This window comes from Ischnura elegans, chromosome 3 (assembly GCF_921293095.1).
Source record: "Ischnura elegans chromosome 3, ioIscEleg1.1, whole genome shotgun sequence".
NCBI lineage: Eukaryota > Metazoa > Arthropoda > Insecta > Odonata > Coenagrionidae > Ischnura > Ischnura elegans.
Genome location: NC_060248.1, coordinates 66,057,742 through 66,078,338, shown reverse-complemented (window position 1 = coordinate 66,078,338; position 20,597 = coordinate 66,057,742). Strand labels below are relative to the sequence as shown.

Below are 20,597 nucleotides of genomic sequence, written 5' to 3'. Positions count from 1 at the left end.
CGGCATGATCTTGAGAAAGCTTCCTGCCACTGCCCAATGCCTTGTCGCATCCTATTTAACGACGATTCCGCGTCTTTTCCCACTTTAACCAAAGACATGTGACCGCAGTTTTACGAATAAAGACAGCGATGCCCATCTACTTTTGCACAAGTTAAAGGATTAAATGTTCAAGAGCAAAACAAACCTAACCAAACCGGACGTTAACCAACAACGATCATACCGCCATTTACCATGATTAACCGTGGCAACCATACTGCCGCACGCTACTTATGAAATGTAAACAAATAAGAAAGGATCTTGGCGAAAGGCGATAAAAACAAAATATTTTAGTCCTTCACTGAGGGGGATTGCCATGATTAATGTGGTCACAGCATCTATAACCGTGACATTACTAAGTGTCTTTGAATTCGTTGTCGCTTGAAAATCGGTTAAAACTTCACGAAGTCCCCGAAATGGCAGAATCTAATCCGGAGGGTACCCCACAAGCACCGCAGGACGAGACGACAGACGAAAATACAGGAGAAACTCCACTAGAAGGACTCTCGGTGAGTTTAAGCGATATTAGCGATTTCTCCTCTTATTAATGTATTGTTTTTATCTCACATCACCGTCCGAAAACCTGAGCTACTCGTGCACGTCAGCAAGTTTGCTCTTTATCAAGTTTTCACTAATGCGATGGATGATAGAATATTATCATAAAATTACGGGTAAATCGGTGAGCTTTCCGGTGGATTTTACACAGACTTCAACGGTTTCTCATTTGATTTCATCAGGGACGGATCCAGGATTTTTTTCCAGGTGGGGGGGCACAAGCAAGAACCATGGTTTTGTTCTGGGGGGGGGGGGGGGGGGACACAAGGATACCTCGTAATACAAAACAAACGCAATGATAATGGGACCGTATTAAAAATCTTGCATATTTTTCAAGGGTTTAGGGGAGGGACGTGCCCCTCCCCCTAGATCTGCCTATAGATTAATCTATCATTAATTAATTTTATCATCATTTTATGAAAAAGTAACACAGAAATCGCAGCCAGTTTAATTTATTGATTTTACAATTGAAATAAACTAGAAAGGTGAAATAAAATTCACCAGTATGTAGCTTCACACACTTTCCTCTTTAGTATCACTCGCAATCAGTGGCGGATACGTATAGGGGGCTGAGGAGGGGCGCCACCCTCTTGCGCAGCCACCCGTATTGCCAAACATAGCAGACCACAATTTTACCTTTTTTATATCATAAGATGGTATTTTCTTTTATATGTGTATAAACACTGCATGCAATGTGATTTTTTTTTATTGCGATAAAAGTAAAGGTAACTCAAGATATCTTTTGTGCCTCCCCTTAAGTTTTTTCTGTATCCGCTACTGGTATCACTGGGATTATGTTACGTTGGTATATCCCTATTATCATGGGCGTTATCAGTTATTGTTTATCATATGCCGGGGGTATGTTATATTGAGGGAGATGTAAAAATTGACTCCAAATATTGGGCGGGACGTGTTCACCAGGTTGAGGTGATGAGTAATAAGGGAAAGGGTTGGGAAAGGTTATGTCGTTCACAAGGTTTCAGTTTATTGTAATCTCCCGAAATTCTATGGCATCCATTCTCCTTCCTTTCCCGGTAAAATGCTGTATCTGGTTCGAAGTCACTTTAGTACCCCATCTCCAATAGGTGTTGGGCGAAGGCTGATGAATCATCCTGGTTCCTTCACCATTGTATTGAAATTTCTTCCCGTTTGGCCGTAGCAAGAATCACAACAATAACACTTTATTTTAAAAATACCAAATTTTAATTTGGGTTCAATTACATATTTTGCATTATGTATTTAGCCATCTTCCCAATATGTTCTTATTATAAAGGCATACTGTAAGATCCCCGATGCTCGAAGGGGCGTCGCCGATCAATTGGCAGGGAATTTTGGAAGGAAACTCATACTCAAGAGAGTAAAGCGACCCGACTCTTCACAGAGACAGAAACTCATGACTCGGGAAGGGATATAAAGGAGAGTGTAGGTGATGGGTTGGGAGCTTGGAAAGGATGGGAACGGAAGTTGAGTCTGCTGTTTCTGTCTTTTACAATACCTCATATGTATTTACTTTTAGGGATGGATCGGAATGCAACATTACGTAAAGGTCTGATAAAAGGTATTTTGCAGCATTTGGTTGACATTTTAGGTTTGATGGATAGCAATTAACTTGAATAAGAGTAAACAATATGTTTTAATTTCCCTACTTAAAATCTGTGTGATTTAAGAGTGCTCAGATATGTTGTTATGAGCAATTTGCCGCATAATATTAAATTCCTGTTTAAAATCAGTTTCCCTAAGGGGAATGTTAACCAGACGGTGAATCATAGCGTGAAAGGATGCGTCTTTATGGGAATAGGAATGGCATGAGCTGTTAGGTATTATGGCATCTGTATGGGTAGGCTTCCTGTAAATGGAAAACCTTTGTTTGTTATTTTCAATGGAAATGGTCAAGCCTAAAAATTTTTAAATTGGTCTTCCAACTTTGGTGGTTAATGTAATTTCCCGGTGGAGGCCATTTAAAAGGGATAAAAACCGGTCAAGTTGTCACTTGCTGTCTGTCCACAAACAAATTATATTATCAACATATCTATAGGTACCAATAAAAAACATTCTTAAGAAATACGCTCTTAGAGTTAAAAATTTTCCTTTCCAAGCTGTCAATAATATATCAGCTAGAAGAGATGAAAGTGGATAGCCCATAGCCAATCTTTCAATCACACGGTATAATTTGTGGTCAAATGAAAAATAATTTTGACTGGTGCAGATTAGTTTTAAGAGCGGTGGCGGCTTCTGAATTAGATGTTTTCTACCTGTTTGACAGCCTCATTAGCCTTTGCCTGACACCTGTTGGAGATGGGGCACCTAAGTGACTTTGAATCATATATACTGCATTTTACCAGGAAACGAAAAAGGATGGATGCCATAGTAATTCGAGAGATTACAATAAACGGAAACCTTGTGAATGATGTAACCTTTCCCAACCCATCCCCCTTATTACTCATCACTCTCCGACAACCCCCACCTCCACTACCCAAATAATAAAATCCCCCCCCCCCCCCACATTTTCCCCTCCCGGCTTAACCAATCCCAGCTCTGAACACCCCTCACTCTAATAACCATCATATTAACCTGCTCACACCATATTTTTTGGTATTCATGTACTTGATAATGGCATTACAGCCGAAACCAAAACTGTAGTAATTTTTAAATAAGTAGTAGTATTTTGTTTTTAAGGTGCCTCGACAATTAAGGTCATATGCACCACATATTGTTTAAAATAAATTGTGGAAGTAACGAAGAGTCTTTCATTGCTAATATGGTGCCCTTCCACTACATACAAGCTTCAGGTTTCCATTTAAAATGAAAATACTGGGTACTGAATGTATACATAGTTACACACAAATGGGATTCAAATTTGAAAGTGATCAAGGGTTGAAATAACCAAATTTTCATAATTAAAAGAGAAGAAAATATTGTAATTACACCTAGAAATTAAAATATATTAATTTTTAAAGAGAAATTCACCAAGTATGATTCTTTATTTTCCATAGGATCCGAAAGCAGATAAGTGGTGTGGAATTTTCTCATGTGCACGATACGTAGATTTTGAGGAAAATGGTCAAGGGAAAAATCCAACAACCTTTGGTTATATATATAATATTTTCTTACACTGGAAAATTATCACTTTAATATTGACTCCCCTTATATTAACAACCCTACTAAGGACAGACTCATCGCCAGTAAGAAAGAATTTTAATAAATTAAAAAGAGTAGAATGAAGCAAGTACATCCTCCTAAATAACATTTCAATGCTACTACTTTAATATTTTACAGAAGATGTTATATGCAATTACTGTAATCACTATGGCCATCTACTGGCTAACTCAAGCAATACCACTGCCTATGACTGCAATGCTGCCATTGGTAGCCTTCCCAGTTTTTGGGATTGAAGACACATCAAAGGTTGCGGTAACGTACACCCAAGGAGCAGTTATTTTATACATGGGAGCCTTCATATTATATCAAGCCATTGAAGGCTGTCATCTTCACGAGAGAATTTGTTTGAAATTGATTCTAATGATTGGAACTAGTCCAAAATTGTAAGTCCATTTACAGTTATGCTGACTTTACCCCTTTTATTGTGCCTAATATCATTGCATAATTTTTTTTAAAGAAATGAACGAAGAAAAAGGAAATATTGCAACTGAGATATGTACCTATTAAAATATTCAATGAATTCAACCTTTGATTACTAATAATAATAACACTATTTCTGAATATAAAGATTAATATTTTATTGGCCCCATTGGAATCATTTTATGCTAACGTAAAAGATTAAAGACATAATTAAATAAATGCATCCAACACCTGAGTATTAAATTTCAATTTCTTATTATGTTGGTAGAGGACTGTCTGTTACATATGGTACTTGTGCATGATGTATTGTGCAAATTTAATCATAAACTAACCTTAGGGGTTACATTTCCGGTAAATATGGAAAATACACAGGGAAATTTTAAATAGTGTTTTAGGGGAATGCATCAACACATCGGAGGGGTGGACACATGTGCCTGGACAAAGTACTTGCATGAGGGTGATACTTGGCAAAAGTATTATTATCCTAATCTATTCCTCTGCTTATCGTATGGGACATTCTGAAGCCAGCATTTGACAGACTAAGGGTGGAAACTGGGGTGGTCTGGCCAGGTCAGCTGGTCGGCAATTGCCAAGGACCCCAAGCTTAGGGGGCCCCCACAACACTCGTGTCTATTGTAAAGCGGTGAGTAATGTCTCGGCCCGCAATGTGGGCCGGACGTGGGTTCTTGCCCTTGGTGTCAGGAAGCGAATAATCACTCAGAATATTTAAATTTTTAACCCAAATTTATTTACATGTAAAATCCCAATTGCCAAATTTGTTCAATGAGAAGACATAAAGTAATAATGAACTTGTGCATCTAGAATATCCAAAAGTTAAGATATCACCAAAGTCTCTGGAAGGAGAGGAGCTGCTGGTGATGGCACAGATGCAGGCGAGGCGCTTGGTAGCACAGGCTTTACTGCCCGCACTTAGACTCCTATGGACGGCTACATAGTGACTTACCACTGGTGAGTCATCTACTGGTGACTGAGTAAGTGAGTCAAGCAAGTGCGTGCAACAAGGATGTTTTCGACAAAGAGGAATATGAAGAAGAAGGTTTAGGCATTCTCGAAAGTGAAAGGTGCAAATCCCGTGGCATAGTTTGACAAAGCAGGCTATTCTGAGACAACACAAAACAACCCATTTATGCATATTTTTTGAAAATGGAAATCTTTCATTTCCGGATCACCACAGGTGTAATACAAAAAAGACTCAGATAACTTGAACCAAAGTGTTTTTGCTATTATAAATTTCTGTTTTCATTAGTTGTTTTATTTACAACATAGTCAGTGTAAAAATATTATATACAAAGATAAATAAAATACAGTAGTGAGAAGATACCCTGATGATATTTTGAAAGTGTTATTCGAATAGGCTTTTTTCGAGGTAATTTGTTAGATTTCACTGCATTTTCAGGGAAAAAAATTCACTAAATAGATAATAGAACCATAATATATACAATTAAATTTTACAAGCTTAAAAATTCTCACTTTTCATAGTACATATTTTTTCTTACAAAATTGCTATTTTTACAAACTTATTTAATTTTTAAGAGCCAAAATAGAGTCAAAATCCTTTTCTGGGCATGCAATTCCCTAAACTTTTCCGGGGGAGGACCTCCACAACCCTCGTTAAGGAGGGACCCATGAGCCCCAGCCAAGGGCCCCCTATCACCTCAGACCGCCCCTGGATAGAGGAAATACCCTATAGCAGGTTTATGTACCTTACGTTTTTAATAAATTAGCGTGATATCAACACTTTTACGATATTTTCCGTTGTGAGCCTAAATCAGGTATGTACCTGGATACATAAGTTTCCCAAAATATTAAAACTCATACTTATTAGCATTTTAATTTTTTTCTCCTACAGATTGATGTTTGGAGTCATGTTCACAACTATGCTCATCTCAATATGGATTCCAAATGTTGCTGCTACTGCAGTAATGATACCTCTGCTTAACTCCATATCAAGGGAGTTGAATACAGTAAGGAAATAGATAAAAATAAAGTTGAATGAAATCAATGGCTTTCTTATGGCATGGTGACACAAGGAGGAAAAATCTTCTTCAAAAATTTTAATAATATGTTAAATCTTACAGTAATTGCTTCCTTTCCTTCCCTAACTGCATATTCAATTACATATTTATAGTTGGTGAACTAAAAAAAAATTTCTATGCATACATGTAAATCAAGTTTTCAAAAATTTTTTGCAAACATTACTAAACAAACACAAGTATATTTTCACTGATAGGAGGTATTGTAGAAATAATTTTTTTTTTGTTGGCAGACTGATGACAACACTGAAAATTCTCGAAGAGCTTCAGAAAAGATACCATTTAGCAAAAAACAAGAGGTAGATAAAGAGGGTGTTTCTGAAAATATTCTTCTTGAAGATAATGAAGAGCAATTGAATGAATACATGTCAACCTTAAATGTTAGCGCGCCAAAAGAAGAGTAAATATTTACATTTTTCATTGAAATTTAAGATAGAATACCCTTGTATGACTATATTTTTACTCTAGAACTAATTTTTCGAAGGTAGCTATCTAAAGTCTAGAAAAAATATGCCTTATATGTACCTGTTATGCACTCTGTAGAATTTTTCATCAAAGTTTGCAATTTAAATTCAATTATATATTTCTCTTATGGGTATTCCGTCTGTAATGCAAGTCAACGAACAATTGTACTCATGGAATAGGGTGGTTTCCTATTATTTTTTTATTGCCTTAATCGAAAGATTATTACTCCTGGGGGCTTATTACGTAAGTCATAACTCCGGAGCTATGGAGCTATAAGAGTTATGATGGCTGCCATAGCTCAATTTGCGATTACAGTAGTCAAAATAACTCCGATAGGAGTTGCGAACTGGAGCTATCTCGGGGCTGGAATAACGCAGGCTTCTGACCCGTCCTTATGATAACTCCAGCCCGATTTCCTTCGGTTCTCAACTGTCATTTGTTTATTTCTGCCGTCGGAAGGTCGGAATGTTAAGGATTTGGCAATGGATGGACCATGAACATATATTTGGCGAAGGATGACGAGGGTGTTTGCGGAGTATACATATATGTAAGAAGAAGGAGGTATCTGACATTAGAAATGAGACGAATAAGGGGTTCCCTCAATCCGATCGAATTAGATGAAGACCATTTTCGAATGTTTTTCAGAGTGTCGAAAAACACTTTTCAATATCTCTGCCGGTCTCTGGGACCCACACTAAGGAAACGCAGAATATCACTAAGCGTGGAAAAACAGATAAATATTATTGAAGAGTTTTCATTATATCACTATGGGCGTGTGTAATGTTGAATCTTCTTATTCTGCGTCTGAGATATTCTGCGTTTCCTTAGTGTGGGTCCCAGAGACCGGCAGAGATATTGAAAAATGTGTTTCGACACTCTGAAAAACATTGGAAAATGGTCTTCATCTAATTCGATCGGATTGTGGGAAACCCTTATTCGTCTCATTTCATATGTCAGATGCCTCCTTCTTACATACTCCGCAAACACCCTCATCATCCTTCCCCAATATATGTTTATTGGTCGATCCATTGCCTTATCTTTCAGATTCAGACAGCAGACATCAACAAATGACAGATGAGAAGCGAAGGAAATCGGGCTGGAGTTTTCATAAGGCATTTTTATTTTTATTATTGGTATTAAAAAAACATGTCGGTGTGTGTGCAAATATCTTCGTTCTTTGTAGGCATCTGTCAATCTCAGTAGCACATTTTTGTTAATTGTCGATGAAATATTAAGGTTTGTCACCCCACATTTTATTTATTGTTGCCTCCCCGTTTATTCCTTGGAATACGCCAAGGGCAAAGCTTCTGTGGTCACTCATAAAATTAGTGAGCACCACATACTGCTTCCTGCTCATTTTCTCCGACCTTTGCCGGTATCTAAAATTGTATTCATTGCCATAATAGCAACATGGGCAGAGAATAGGTTTGGATTCGACGATAAATGAATGACTGTATACAATGGATGACATATAACTGTATATGAATAAGCTTTAAAGTATAAACATTTCAACAATGTAGTTTATATTAATTATTTCACGTTAACTTACGAAATACAAGTTTGGGACTCCATTCCGAAATTCACGTTAAACCCGTCTGCTCAGAAACATTTACTATCGGATACCTAAGCTCCTATTGGTTGACTCATTTCTGGAGATTTGCTTTCCGAATTTTCCATAGCCACTGTAGCTCCGCATTCTTTCGGAGACTCCTCGTAACTCCTGCCGGTACGTAATAGGGTTGGAGCTACAAATCAAAACAAATCCGGGCGGAGTTACAGATAGCTCAAGCTCCGAGTAAAAGTTACGTAATAGGCCCCCTGGAGTACGTATTTCACGCTTTTAGATTTTTAAATGACAACATCTATTTTTCGCGATTAAATGAAAAGTGAAAATTTTCAAGCACGCGAAAACGCGACGCTCAAGTATGAATGCCGGGAAATATCTCCGTACGTCGTATTTCTGGTTCCCCCTCCCGCCCGGTGAGGTGACCTTGAGGCGAGGCTTAGCGCTGATACGTCGCAGGCTGCCAGCGGGTAGCTGAGTACCTTGCTGAATGGTAGCGCTTGGCTTAAAAAAGGTTAATTAATACCTTATCAAACGAAGAAAACTTTCCGACCTTAGCCAGTTTTAATGTGTGATTATTATGAGATGTTTCCCTGAGCTCTGTGCCTCATGCATGCATTGGTAACCTCAGACGATGTATAACTCCAATCCTCTCGTGTAGAAACTAGGTCCCTGTGACGTCACGTGGAGTGGCATCGCATGGGCGCCAATCTGGCCCTTTTCAAATGAGGATAAAAATGGACCATTGCCATTTGTCTAAACCGGTATTTCTAAAACGAAATAATTTGTATATTATGAATACAGTAATGGTGGGTAACAAATCGCAATCAATGCCTTTCGGTTTCTTAGATGAAGGAAACTACCCTATTGTACTCATGGAATTCCCCCATTCTCAATGCGTTTTCTCAACCCAACCCTCCTCCTCCCCTAAATTTCCCTCATAACCCTGACCATTCCACCCTTCCTCCCCCGCCTTCAACTCCAACTTCCTTCCCATTCCTACTAGCCCCTCACTTGACGCTGCTACCCAATCCCCCTTAACCTCCTCATCCCTACCACCAAATCCTTGACGCTGTTAACCATGCCCCAAGCCTCTCCTCCACCCCTTCATCCCTCTGGACTACTATACAGGTGAAAATAATTCTATTACAAGTGCCTGATGTTGATACTATGTACTGAAAAAGGTCGCAGTATTTCATAAATTGTGGAATCTGCCATTGTCTTTCTTTTCTGATACATCATGAAGGAGTTCCATCATGTTTCGCCAAACACAATTGCAATTATCTCACAGTTATGTGTTCGTTTTAAAATAAAATTGATCTAAGTATGAAACAAATATTTCTATCATATTTAATAAAGACCTTCCATTTATACCACAGCTCCATATTCTGTCAAGAAACTCATGGTTTATTCCTTTCTGTGGCATATGCATCAACCATTGGAGGAACAGGCTCATTAGTTGGCACAGCGGTCAATGTATCCTTACTTGGAATACTAGACATGTAAGAAAACCTTGAGGAAAAAGTTGATGCATGCATAGATGATTACAAGTGACCTTAAAAATTCATTCAAAAATTATTTACAAGCATAAACTTGAAATTATTGTTTAACAGTAACTAATTTATTTACCTAGGATATTTGGCATTATTCCTTTCATTTCAAGGGTATTTCCAGGGAATAAAAGACTATCCTTTGATACCTGGATGCTGTTCTCTATTCCAAATATGCTGGTGTGTACTATTTTTGGATGGGCTACGCTGCACCTGCTTTACATGAAGTCATTTCGGTAACAACTCTTTCAAACTAGTGGATGATAAATATACATATTTAGATTATATACCTTCAGTGCTGATTACAATAATTTATATACATATATATATAAATGCTGCTGATATCGAGTGTAAAATCAAATGCACTACTAAGTATCTAATTGATCTCGTTTGTTTTCTATACCTAATTTCTGTACCTAACTCTGTATAGAAAAAGAAATCACTTATACCCCTTGGCTTCTCACCCACTCAAATATTTATAGTATATACAGGTATACCTACATACTAGTACAATTTTCAGAGTAGTAAGCTTTAGCAGCTTGGAGTGTCAATTCCTCTCTTCGAATTGAAGAAGTAAACAAAGATCTTCAAGGAAAATGAGGATGCACACTTAGTTCAATACGAGAGGGCTTCAAATCATTTTTTTTCAAGGGTTCTCAACTTGTTTGTGAGTGAAAATAAAATTTTGCATTACATTTAAAAATTTGTTTCTTTAATAAATCGTAATCATTCCACCACACATTGGCCATGAAATAATCCTTCACTGAATAAAAGGTAGTAATTTTGTATCCAAATAAAAATGTTATTTTGAACTGAATTTTATAACATTGATTTATTTAAAAAATGACACAACTCAAAGTCAAAACCAAGGATGTCCTGGTTTTATTTCAAAATTCTGTGACATTAAAATATGAAAGCTATAGATTAAAGCTTCACCATTAATGGATAATGCTATTCAGCCCCACCTCCATTGTGAACATGTATTTGAATACACAAAATTCAGTTTTTATTGATACCGAATCACATGTAAATCAGTACAGTATAAAGAAAGGATATAGCATAAAAATGTGAACTTGATTAGTATCCACAAATTTTAACTTCACATAATTGCATAAACAATCATCTAATTTATTTTTCAAAGCTAATGATTCTTCTGCAAAGGAAAATTATCACATATTGTAAACAAACCACCATATTGTTTGTTTAGATGAATTAAAATTAACAATCGAGGTGGACGGAGATTGTTGAGTACGGCTGGGGATGGAGTGTAAAGAGAGAGGGGATTGTAATTGTCACGGCATGCGGATGTGTTTTTGCTGCCGAGTTTCAAATTATAAAATGTGTAATACAGAGTAATAAAATTATTTGAACCATTAAAGAGAAGATAAAAGAAAAACGTTACATATTGGCGCCCAACGTGGGGCATGACTTCTCGAGAGGATCGAGACCACAGGATGCCTGAAAACGAGTCGTAGAAAGCGGGAATTCTAAAATGGCGGGAGTGATAAAAACATTTATCAAGCAGTGGATAGAGGAACAGGAGAGTCAAGATGTGTTCTGTGGCAGATTTTAGCGAGCAAAATTTTACTACTAATTTTGAATTTCCAATTTAATATTCTTGTACTAGTCTGTAGTAGTCATTCATTGATTCAAGATAAATATTATATGAGATTATCGAGGTGGACGGAGATGGTTGTGTACGGCTGGGGATGGAGTGTAAAGAGAGAGGGGATTGTAATTGTCACGGCATGCGGATGTGTTTTTGTTGCCGATTTCAAATTATAAAACGTGTAATACAGTGTAATAAAATTAATTGAACCTTTCAAGAGAAGATAAAAGAAAAACGTTACAATATATTATTATAGAAAGGTCTTTCTGTCACTCCATATATGCTACCTTAATACTGCACTTACAGTGATATGTGAGGTATCATTTTAAACGTTGAATCATCAGCTTCTGACAAAAGATACAATCACAAATTTCACTATTTACCCATTAATTTGACAATAAAGTTTCGATTTTTCCATGTCGATTACTCGCTTGAGATAAATTTACTCCTCTCATTCTTTTTATTCTAAACCTGAAAAAAAAAAAATTTTAAAAACCTGTTAAATCCATAACTAAACCAAGGAAACGTAATTTATGCAGGCAAAATGTTACAGATGAAATCTAAGAATTGTGAAGAATGTTAAATGCTCTATAAAAGAGACATCATATGCAAGGAACTTATCGTGTACAAGGAAAAGAAAATAGTATCACGAATAAATAAAAACATTGTACTGAAATTTTTTCATTGATTTACAACATAAGCCTACACAGTATGCCCATTTCCTTCCGATTGCTTAATAATTTCTTTATCAAATTTTCTTCAGATATATTTTTCTATCAATCAAACAGTACAATTTATCTCACCAATACCTAGAACATTTTAGTCTATTAGAACTTTAAAAGAACTTCTTTTTTCTCCATTTTTCAGTATTTGCTGCTATATCTACCATTAGCATGATATTGAGTTAAAAATACACTTCTTTCTCACTGTCCTACTTACGAATAGAATGATCAATAAAATAAAAAAATATACATTAATACTAACTGATAAGAATGAAATTCATACTCATGCTTTTGCTTGATCAGTCATTATTTCATTGCAGACTTCACTTTGATTTTATCCAGGGACAAGGTACGGAAGGCAAAAAAGTCACCAGGAATCCATCAAGTAGTTCTACGAAAATACGAAAGACTTGGGGCAGTGACTTACCATGAATGCACAGTAATAATTATTTTTTTAATCTGCCAAATCTTGTGGCTTCTGCGATCTCCTATGTTTTTCCAAGGTTGGGCTGATGCCTTACAAGAAATGTAAGAGTGTTAATGACTATTTGATTTTCTAAATGACAGTGATCCTAGTATTATAGCCTGATCTTAATTTATTTCAATAGTCTTGTGTTATTAATCAATAAATTTCCATTCCAGCTCCATCAAAGATGGAACACCAGTCATGATGCTAGTGATTATTCTCCACATCCTTCCAGCAACAACAGATTACCTGAAATGTGGTATAAATGAAGGTACCTAACAGAAATGAGAGTTATGTGTAAACAAAATTAGGTATATCTTATAATTTTCACGCCATTTTTTGTCACGTTATATTTTAATATTATCAGTACTGGTGAATACCAACCATAGAAATAATAATACAAAATTCAGTCAGCCTTTGAGGAAGAACTCAGTGATACCAACTTGTAAATATACATGTATGTAAAGTTATCGGCAGGACCAGTTTCAACACTGATAACGCAATTTATATTAACACATTTTTGTATAGGACATTGGGCACGTTGACCAACAGTAGGAAAGACAGTGAAGGGCCAAAGAAACATAGGTAACCTTGAAAAGCCTAAAAATTGTCAATTCTATCAAAAAGCATTGCTCAGGGGCAAAACCAGAAACATAGATTCACGAATAAATTTAATTTACAGTCATATGCATTCTGCCCATGCTAATTGCCTCCTTAGTTACAGGCCTATATCACAGGCAATGGAATTGGAAGCTATGCATAACAATATGTATCAAATTCTAACAGTATATTTTTACTTATGCAATGTGCATGGAATGCAGAGAGGAATAACATCTCAAGTGTGAATTTGGGTGACCACCATACGAATCCAAGTGGCACAGGACTCTCAGGAGAAATAAGACTTTTTAATAACTGCAGCAGGAATAGCTCATCTCATTTAAAATACGGGATATTAATTCAATGATGATTATCCACATTCAATATTTCTACATTGACAGCCTTTGATGTTGCCTAAATAATGAATTAAAATATTGATAAAGTATTCATTAACTACGGGGGAAAAATCCAAAAAGAAATTCACAAAATACAAGAACAACCTTTCTGCACTTTCTATTAGAATTAGCAAAGGAAGCCATGGTATTAAAGCAAGAGTGATGAACACTGGTGCCATGGTACCCGTAGGCCCCGGAATGCTGTTCCGGCACTGGTTAACAATACACATAATAGTCAAGTAACACTTTTATCAATTTTGATGCCTCCAAATTTCAAATAAATACATCAGTAACCAAAAAAAAAATTTTGTAATACACATGAAAATGATAATTACATAAATGAGGGTTTCTACATCTCCATCACAAGTGGCATTCACATCTGCAACCAAAGCTTGCAGAAATCAAACTGAAAATTTTTTTCATTTTTTTCTGTGATGCATTGCATGCTAAAACCAATGACTCAACCAACTGAATATAATTCACAAGCTTTATGCTGATGTTGATTGGACAAAAAATGTGCATTTTAAAACTGACAGCAATTTTCATTAATGATTCCAAACATTACATTTCAGGTACTCACAAAGTTAGTCCTAATGTGATCGGGTGGAAAATTATTCAAGAAAAGATGCCATGGGGTCTCATAATACTCATAGGTAAGTAAAGATTGCTTAGCAAACAATGACTCCCAGCACTATCAACGTGTCAGGCACTAAGCTTAAGTTGACAATCATTTTAATATTGACCAGTTTTTTTGCTGTGCGACATCATCTGGTGCAAACATACCGGGAAAGCATGACCTTATGAGCTGAGTCAGAAGGGGTGGAAGGCTGGCCAAGGCAGGAAAGCTACAAATGAGGGTATGGTAGTCCTTAAGTCATACAATGTTGAAAAATGGAAGACATACAGAGGATTTTGCTTAATGATGTTCCTTTCCTATCTCATTCCCCTTTACTTAACCTTCCACCACCTGCGGTCACTATCAATCCTTTAGGCCGTTTTACACGGGGCACAGAATTGCACAGGTTAGAGCTGCATTAATTTCTAAAATGGCGTGGAATTGCGCAAATGCATGAACAAAATTAGAACAGGGGCTATTTTGCCATCTCGCATCCACGCATTCTCGCATGTGTTCTAGCAATTCACCGCTCTACACGATGCAATTTTGATTGCGCCTTTGCACGTACGTCAGATTGCACAATTCCGTGTACCGTGTAAAACGGCCTTTTGAGTCTAATTCCCCTCCCACTTTCTCACATTGTATGACTCAAGGACAACCATACCCCCTTCCTAGCTTCCTAACCCCCCATGGTCTTCCAGGTCAACCTTTATCCCCCACCTTCCATTTCGTAACGTTTCAGTCTTAATGGCATTCAATAATAAGCCAGTAAGTACTAGTGTACAGCATGGTGCTTCCCTATAGGCCCGGAATAACAAAATTATCTCTGGAAGACAGCTGGGATTAGAATATTTTACTCCAAGGACATTGAAAAGTTCGAATCTATAAATATACCCACGTGTTATTTTAAGAAGAAAGTCCGACCATTTTAGAATACCCAAATGAAAGAGATGAGTTTAAGGAAAGTAAGGATTGATTCTCCTCATCTCTCATCCCATAAAAACCCAAACAAGAGTTAAAATACTTTTAAATTCCAAAAAGGGAACACCTTGTGGTGAACATAATTTCATCAAGATATGGCAAATAAAGCGGCATTGCCATATTTGTTCATTTAAATTGTTAAAACAGACAGTCCAAGCCACATATTATCAGCTTAAAGGGTTGCACCAGCTTAATGTGTACATAGTATGTATTAATTAATTCTGCAGAGTGGAAAAGCTTCCACTTTATTTATTAAATACCATTTTTTCACCAATGCTGAAAACTATAAGTGATTAAATTAAAAAAACCAACATGGCCTTCATGTGATAATGGAAATTTCAAAACATGCCACAAATAATCACTCACATATGAAAATACTAAATAAAATTCCTACCCAAATAAAAACTGGTTCACAGTAATACTACAATTAGGTAGTTTTAGTAGTATTTTCTTTAAATAGTATTTTCAAATATTAGCAAAAATCTTGATGGCAAGTATAATTTTTATTCACAGGTAGTGGATACAGCCTAACCCATGGCATACAAATATTAGAACTTTCACAGACACTTGAGGAATACTTTGCTTCTCTGTCAAATGTACCTCCTATAGTACTGCTATTTTTTACTTGTGTTATTGCCACATGTCTTACACAAGTAGCATCCAGCGTGTCCATTGCAAATATTTTACTACCTTTGATAGCATACCTGGTGAGTAATTTAATTACTATCATCAAAAAGGTAAGGCAAATGATGAGAGTAAGAGAGTTTTAGGATAACTTCTCTGATTAAGTTTTCACGTTAAAAAAAAGGAATTCTTTGTCCTTCATGATTAGTAGGAAATGTTGCGAGTTCTTTATGTACTTCCTCTACTTTTGGTTGCAGTATTTTTGATAAGTAAGCTTTCAGGGGATACAGTTGTATCCCCTATGGAAATTGCTTATGAAATACATGGAAGAAATGGGACGAACAGTCAAAACTCGACTAGAAGAACATAAGCGGGCCATTCGACTGGGTTACCCTATGAGGTCAGCCATAATGGAGCACAAAGCCGAGAGGCACGCGATTGATTTAGAAAAATCTCGAATCGTTGCGAGGGTGAAACATTTCAAAACCAGACTCATCCACAAAGCCATAGAGATAAATAAAAACAAAAATAATTATAACAGAGATACCGGATTGAGAATTAGTAATACGTGGAACCCAGTCATCACAACATTCCCTTGAAGAAGTGACCAGCAGTTGGTCACGAAACATCGGGGCAATTCCTGATACATCACGCGGCATACACCCATACGTCTCTCTTTAATATCCCTACTCATCAAGTTTATATTCCTTGTGTCCCTGCTTAAATTTAGAAGTTCTTGATAGAGTAAGTAGGAAATTTGGTGAAGTTGCAAAAACTAATGACTTATAGGTCGCCTGAGGTCCATGAAAACTATTTTTCGTTAAATCACAAGTGAAAAAATAATCTGATCAGGATCTGATGATAGCAAAGGGGAAAAAGGGAAGGAAATAGCTTGCATTACCCATGCATTTATTCAAAAATATCAAAAACACCAGTTCTTTAACTCTCTTTTACTTTTAATTCCATATAGCTTATGCGTTAAGACTAGAGATGGGTTGAATAGCAGGTAACTCGAATATCGAATTCGAATATTAAATCATTGCTCGAATATTCAAATACCTCGAATACTAGAATTGCGCCAAGCGTATTAAATGTACGTTTCTTCTTCTATTTCACTTGATGAAGGTATAAATAAAAAGGTATATAGTGGAACCTCGATCTCTCGTTTTTCAAGGGGATGGACAAAGAAAACGATGAATGCGGGAATGTTTGACTAGGTTGCCTATGCAGCAGGAAATCGAAGATTTAGGCGAGTAATTGTGATTTCCTTTGTTGGATTCAAATAGGAATTTAGCTGATTAATGGAATATTTTGATTTTATGGAAACAATTTGGGCATAGAGTTGATTCAACTAACATCTCTTTAAAATATTCTAAGGGGACACACTACCTCGTGAAAAAATGATTGCATGCTCTCTCGGCATTTACACTGCTATGATGGATTTCTGTCTGATGTATACATTCTTATCTACCAAACGCCATTTCAGCGGCACGCCCATCTGATACTCGGCTTCATCCCATTTCTTATTTTCAACAGGTAGCTTGCTTTACGCCTACTCCTGCTGTCAAGTGCTAGTGGACGATCCGTGGCGTTTTGCAAAATACACGCGCTTCACCACCGGATTTTCTTCAATTATTTTCAGTCCATCTTTGGAAGTTCTCACGAGATAGCAGATGAATTCGAATTGCAGGTGGGGAGAACCCTATTGAAAATCTCTATGGGATTTCGTTTTCCTATAGTAATTTGACAATGGGAAACGTTTGTTCCTATAGGAAATTGTTATGTTCCTATAGGAAAATTTGAATTTCCTATAAAAAATTCAAAATTTCCTATAGGAACATATAATTTTCCTAAAGGAACATAGAAGTTTCCTATAAGAACATAAAAGTTTCCTGTAGGAACATCGTTTCCCATTGTCAAATTACTATAGGAAAACGAAATCCCATAGATATTTTCAATAGGGAAGCCAAATTTCCTGAGAAAATATCCCTTCGTCAGTGACTGTGATCACCCCACCTGATTGAGATTTATAGCATAATTACCCAATAAATTGTAACTTGATATATGTTTTCAGAAAAAAATACCACATCAACTTCAGAGTAGCTCAGCTGTGAGGATATCGAGTTTCGCCACAATGCTAATTGCAAGTCTCCGTCGCATTTTGACATTTATTTCCTTGCGTAAAATGCTTAAATGATGTCAGAAATACGTCGTGTTTGGTCTTATTTTTTATTTAATTACGCACACATTACTAATATTTCAATCCAATAAAGGTGTAATATCAATTGCCGAAAGTCATTTTTAGACAACTTTTGGGCTAATAGATGACTCGTGCAGCAGTTGACCTCCAGAAATGGGGAACTTCGAAGCAGGTAGGCGGAAAAAGGTCAGTGGAAGAGAAAGAAGGAAGGGTGAAACACGATTCCATTGGTCTCCTGTAGCTTGATATTTTATTTTGAAGCTTTTCATTCGTGGTCTTCCTAAAACAAACCCTGTGCGAGCTGGGGCTTTTTGATTGATTTCTGAGAGGAGGAAAGCGTCCGAGGTGGGGCCGAGGGCTGATGGATGGAGAGGGTATCGGATTTTGGGAAGAATGCTACATAGTTACTGTCCCACGGCACTGAGGTTCTTCTGGTGGGGGAAACCTGGGATTTTCGGATTTTTTCACTCGATCATTTTCGGTTCCCCTTTGTCGAACTCTTTTCACTGCTCTATTCCACGAATTTGATGTAGTTTGTCAACTTGCCTATAATGGCGCTGCATGCACTAAACTAAATGACTAGATATCTCTACATTTTTCCGAGTCAACTACCAACGACGTGCGTGCGACAGTTTATGGCACGAAATTCAAAGTATTCGTGATATTTGAGAGCGTACCTTTAGCATAATTATTCGAGATCTTGAATATCAAATACTTTGTAGTATTCCGAATACTTTCTAGTATTCGAGGTATTCGAGTATTTGCAGATAGTATGCGCACATCTCTAGTTAAGACCTAACCATCATGCAAATGATAAATGACCATGATCTAACACCTAGATATCAAAAGAAACCTGAATGGGATAATTTGTGGAATAAAACATCAATCTGAAAGAATCAGTAAGACTAGTGCTCCATTATTATTAAAGATCATATATATCATTTAAAGTCAATAAAATCTTTTCTTTCCTATGAATTTTATATTAAATTTATATGTATCCAATAAGCTCTGCATACATTTTCTTACAGTCTATTGCCATTAAAAAAAATCCTTTATACCTGATGCTTCCCACAACAATATGCTGCTCATTTTCATTCATGCTGCCCTTGGGTGCACCTCCAAATGCAATAGTTTATTTAGCAAGCAACATGAAGAAAATGGATATGGTAAGGCATTTTCAATAAGAATTTTTCCTTAATTGTAGTAAACATATGTTAGAATAAAACAGTCAACCATGAATGAGCAAATGAGAGATATTTCATATGCGCACAAAAATTAGGATAAAAGTTTAATATTGTGCACTGACTTAAAGATCCAACTCTGCAGAAGCATTATGTGAGATAGAAATGTGAAAACATGCATGCATCACAAACACCATTCTCAAAATAAAACTTGAGGTTTGATTTCTTTCTTGCAATATTTTTCATTTCTCAACAATTTAAGGAATGGATAGTACGTAAAAGTCAGAAATCTGAATCAAAATTTCATTAAAAACAGACAAAAAAAGTCTAAGTGAACCACTTATACTCTTCATCTCAGCAGATTCTCCGCACTTCGCAGCTTCCTTATGTGAGCTGCCATATCTTCAATTTATCAGAAATACAGCCCTAACCATGACAGTATTTTTCCTACCGACCCGACCTCACCCCATTAATTACCCATACACCCCTGCATTGTGCTGGGGCAGTGCACATGATTATGCCAGTGTGTGGTGAAACAAGCTGTGCAAGTCTGAAATAAATCAGTGGAAATTATAAAGTATACTTATTCAATCATGAATGTTATCATTTCCTATATTTTTTTTTAATTTCTACCATTTTGAACCCACTTCTGGACACTCACGGAAAACTGAAGTTGTCTAATACCATATACATCACACCGAAAAAGAGCATGTCACCAACAAGCCTCCATAGGATACACACTTAATGGAAGAAGGGAGCGACTGAAGATCTAAGCTATACACAGGACTTAGCTGAACTAGCTCCTTGAATATATGGAACTAATAAAGGTTCAAAGTCATGGGAGGGGAGGATCATATCATTTGACAGTGAGGTGACACACGAGGGAGTAACCTGGGCCACATGAATTGATGTAGTCAGCAATCAATAAATAATTAATCCTTCTGAAACCATACCTGGTAAAATAGTTCTAGTACTACTGCCACAATGAAAGAAGAAAGCTGACTCACAAAGCTGATGATTATAAAGATGTTTTGGAGGTTTACCTTAAAATTATTTAATGCCATCCTAAAAATACCTAAATTGTTAAGCAATATCAATTAATATTACATGCACAATATTTTTTCAGGCAAAATCTGGTGTAATTATGAGTATCATATGTGTCTTGGTGACAATAGCCATGATTAATTGCCTGGGATGGATATTATTTGACCTGGACAGCAGCACTGAATGGATTAATGAAGCTCACAATTCCACTGGCCCAAAATGAAAAGATAGGAAGAAAAAAAGGAGCTTTCATAAAAATTTATACCCTTCGTTATAAATAATGGTGCCAGGAAAAGAAATTTTGTAGCACAAATTTGTAGAATAGTACTAAGAATTGAACTAGTTTATTTAATTTTTAA

General features: G+C 36.5%; 1 protein-coding gene across 1 annotated transcript; it reads left to right on the top strand.

Moving 5' to 3' along the window:
• Nucleotides 1–234: 234 nt before the first annotated feature.
• Nucleotides 235–20,597, top strand: LOC124155964 (solute carrier family 13 member 5-like). The gene is made up of 13 exons (XM_046530203.1): nucleotides 235–545; nucleotides 3,585–3,773; nucleotides 3,868–4,133; nucleotides 6,041–6,155; nucleotides 6,458–6,624; nucleotides 9,633–9,755; nucleotides 9,917–10,039; nucleotides 12,477–12,662; nucleotides 12,777–12,871; nucleotides 14,165–14,245; nucleotides 15,703–15,896; nucleotides 19,042–19,179; nucleotides 20,321–20,597. Exons 1-13 carry the CDS (start codon nucleotides 453–455, stop codon nucleotides 20,459–20,461), a joined length of 1,911 nt encoding a protein of 636 aa, XP_046386159.1. The 5' UTR covers nucleotides 235–452; the 3' UTR covers nucleotides 20,462–20,597.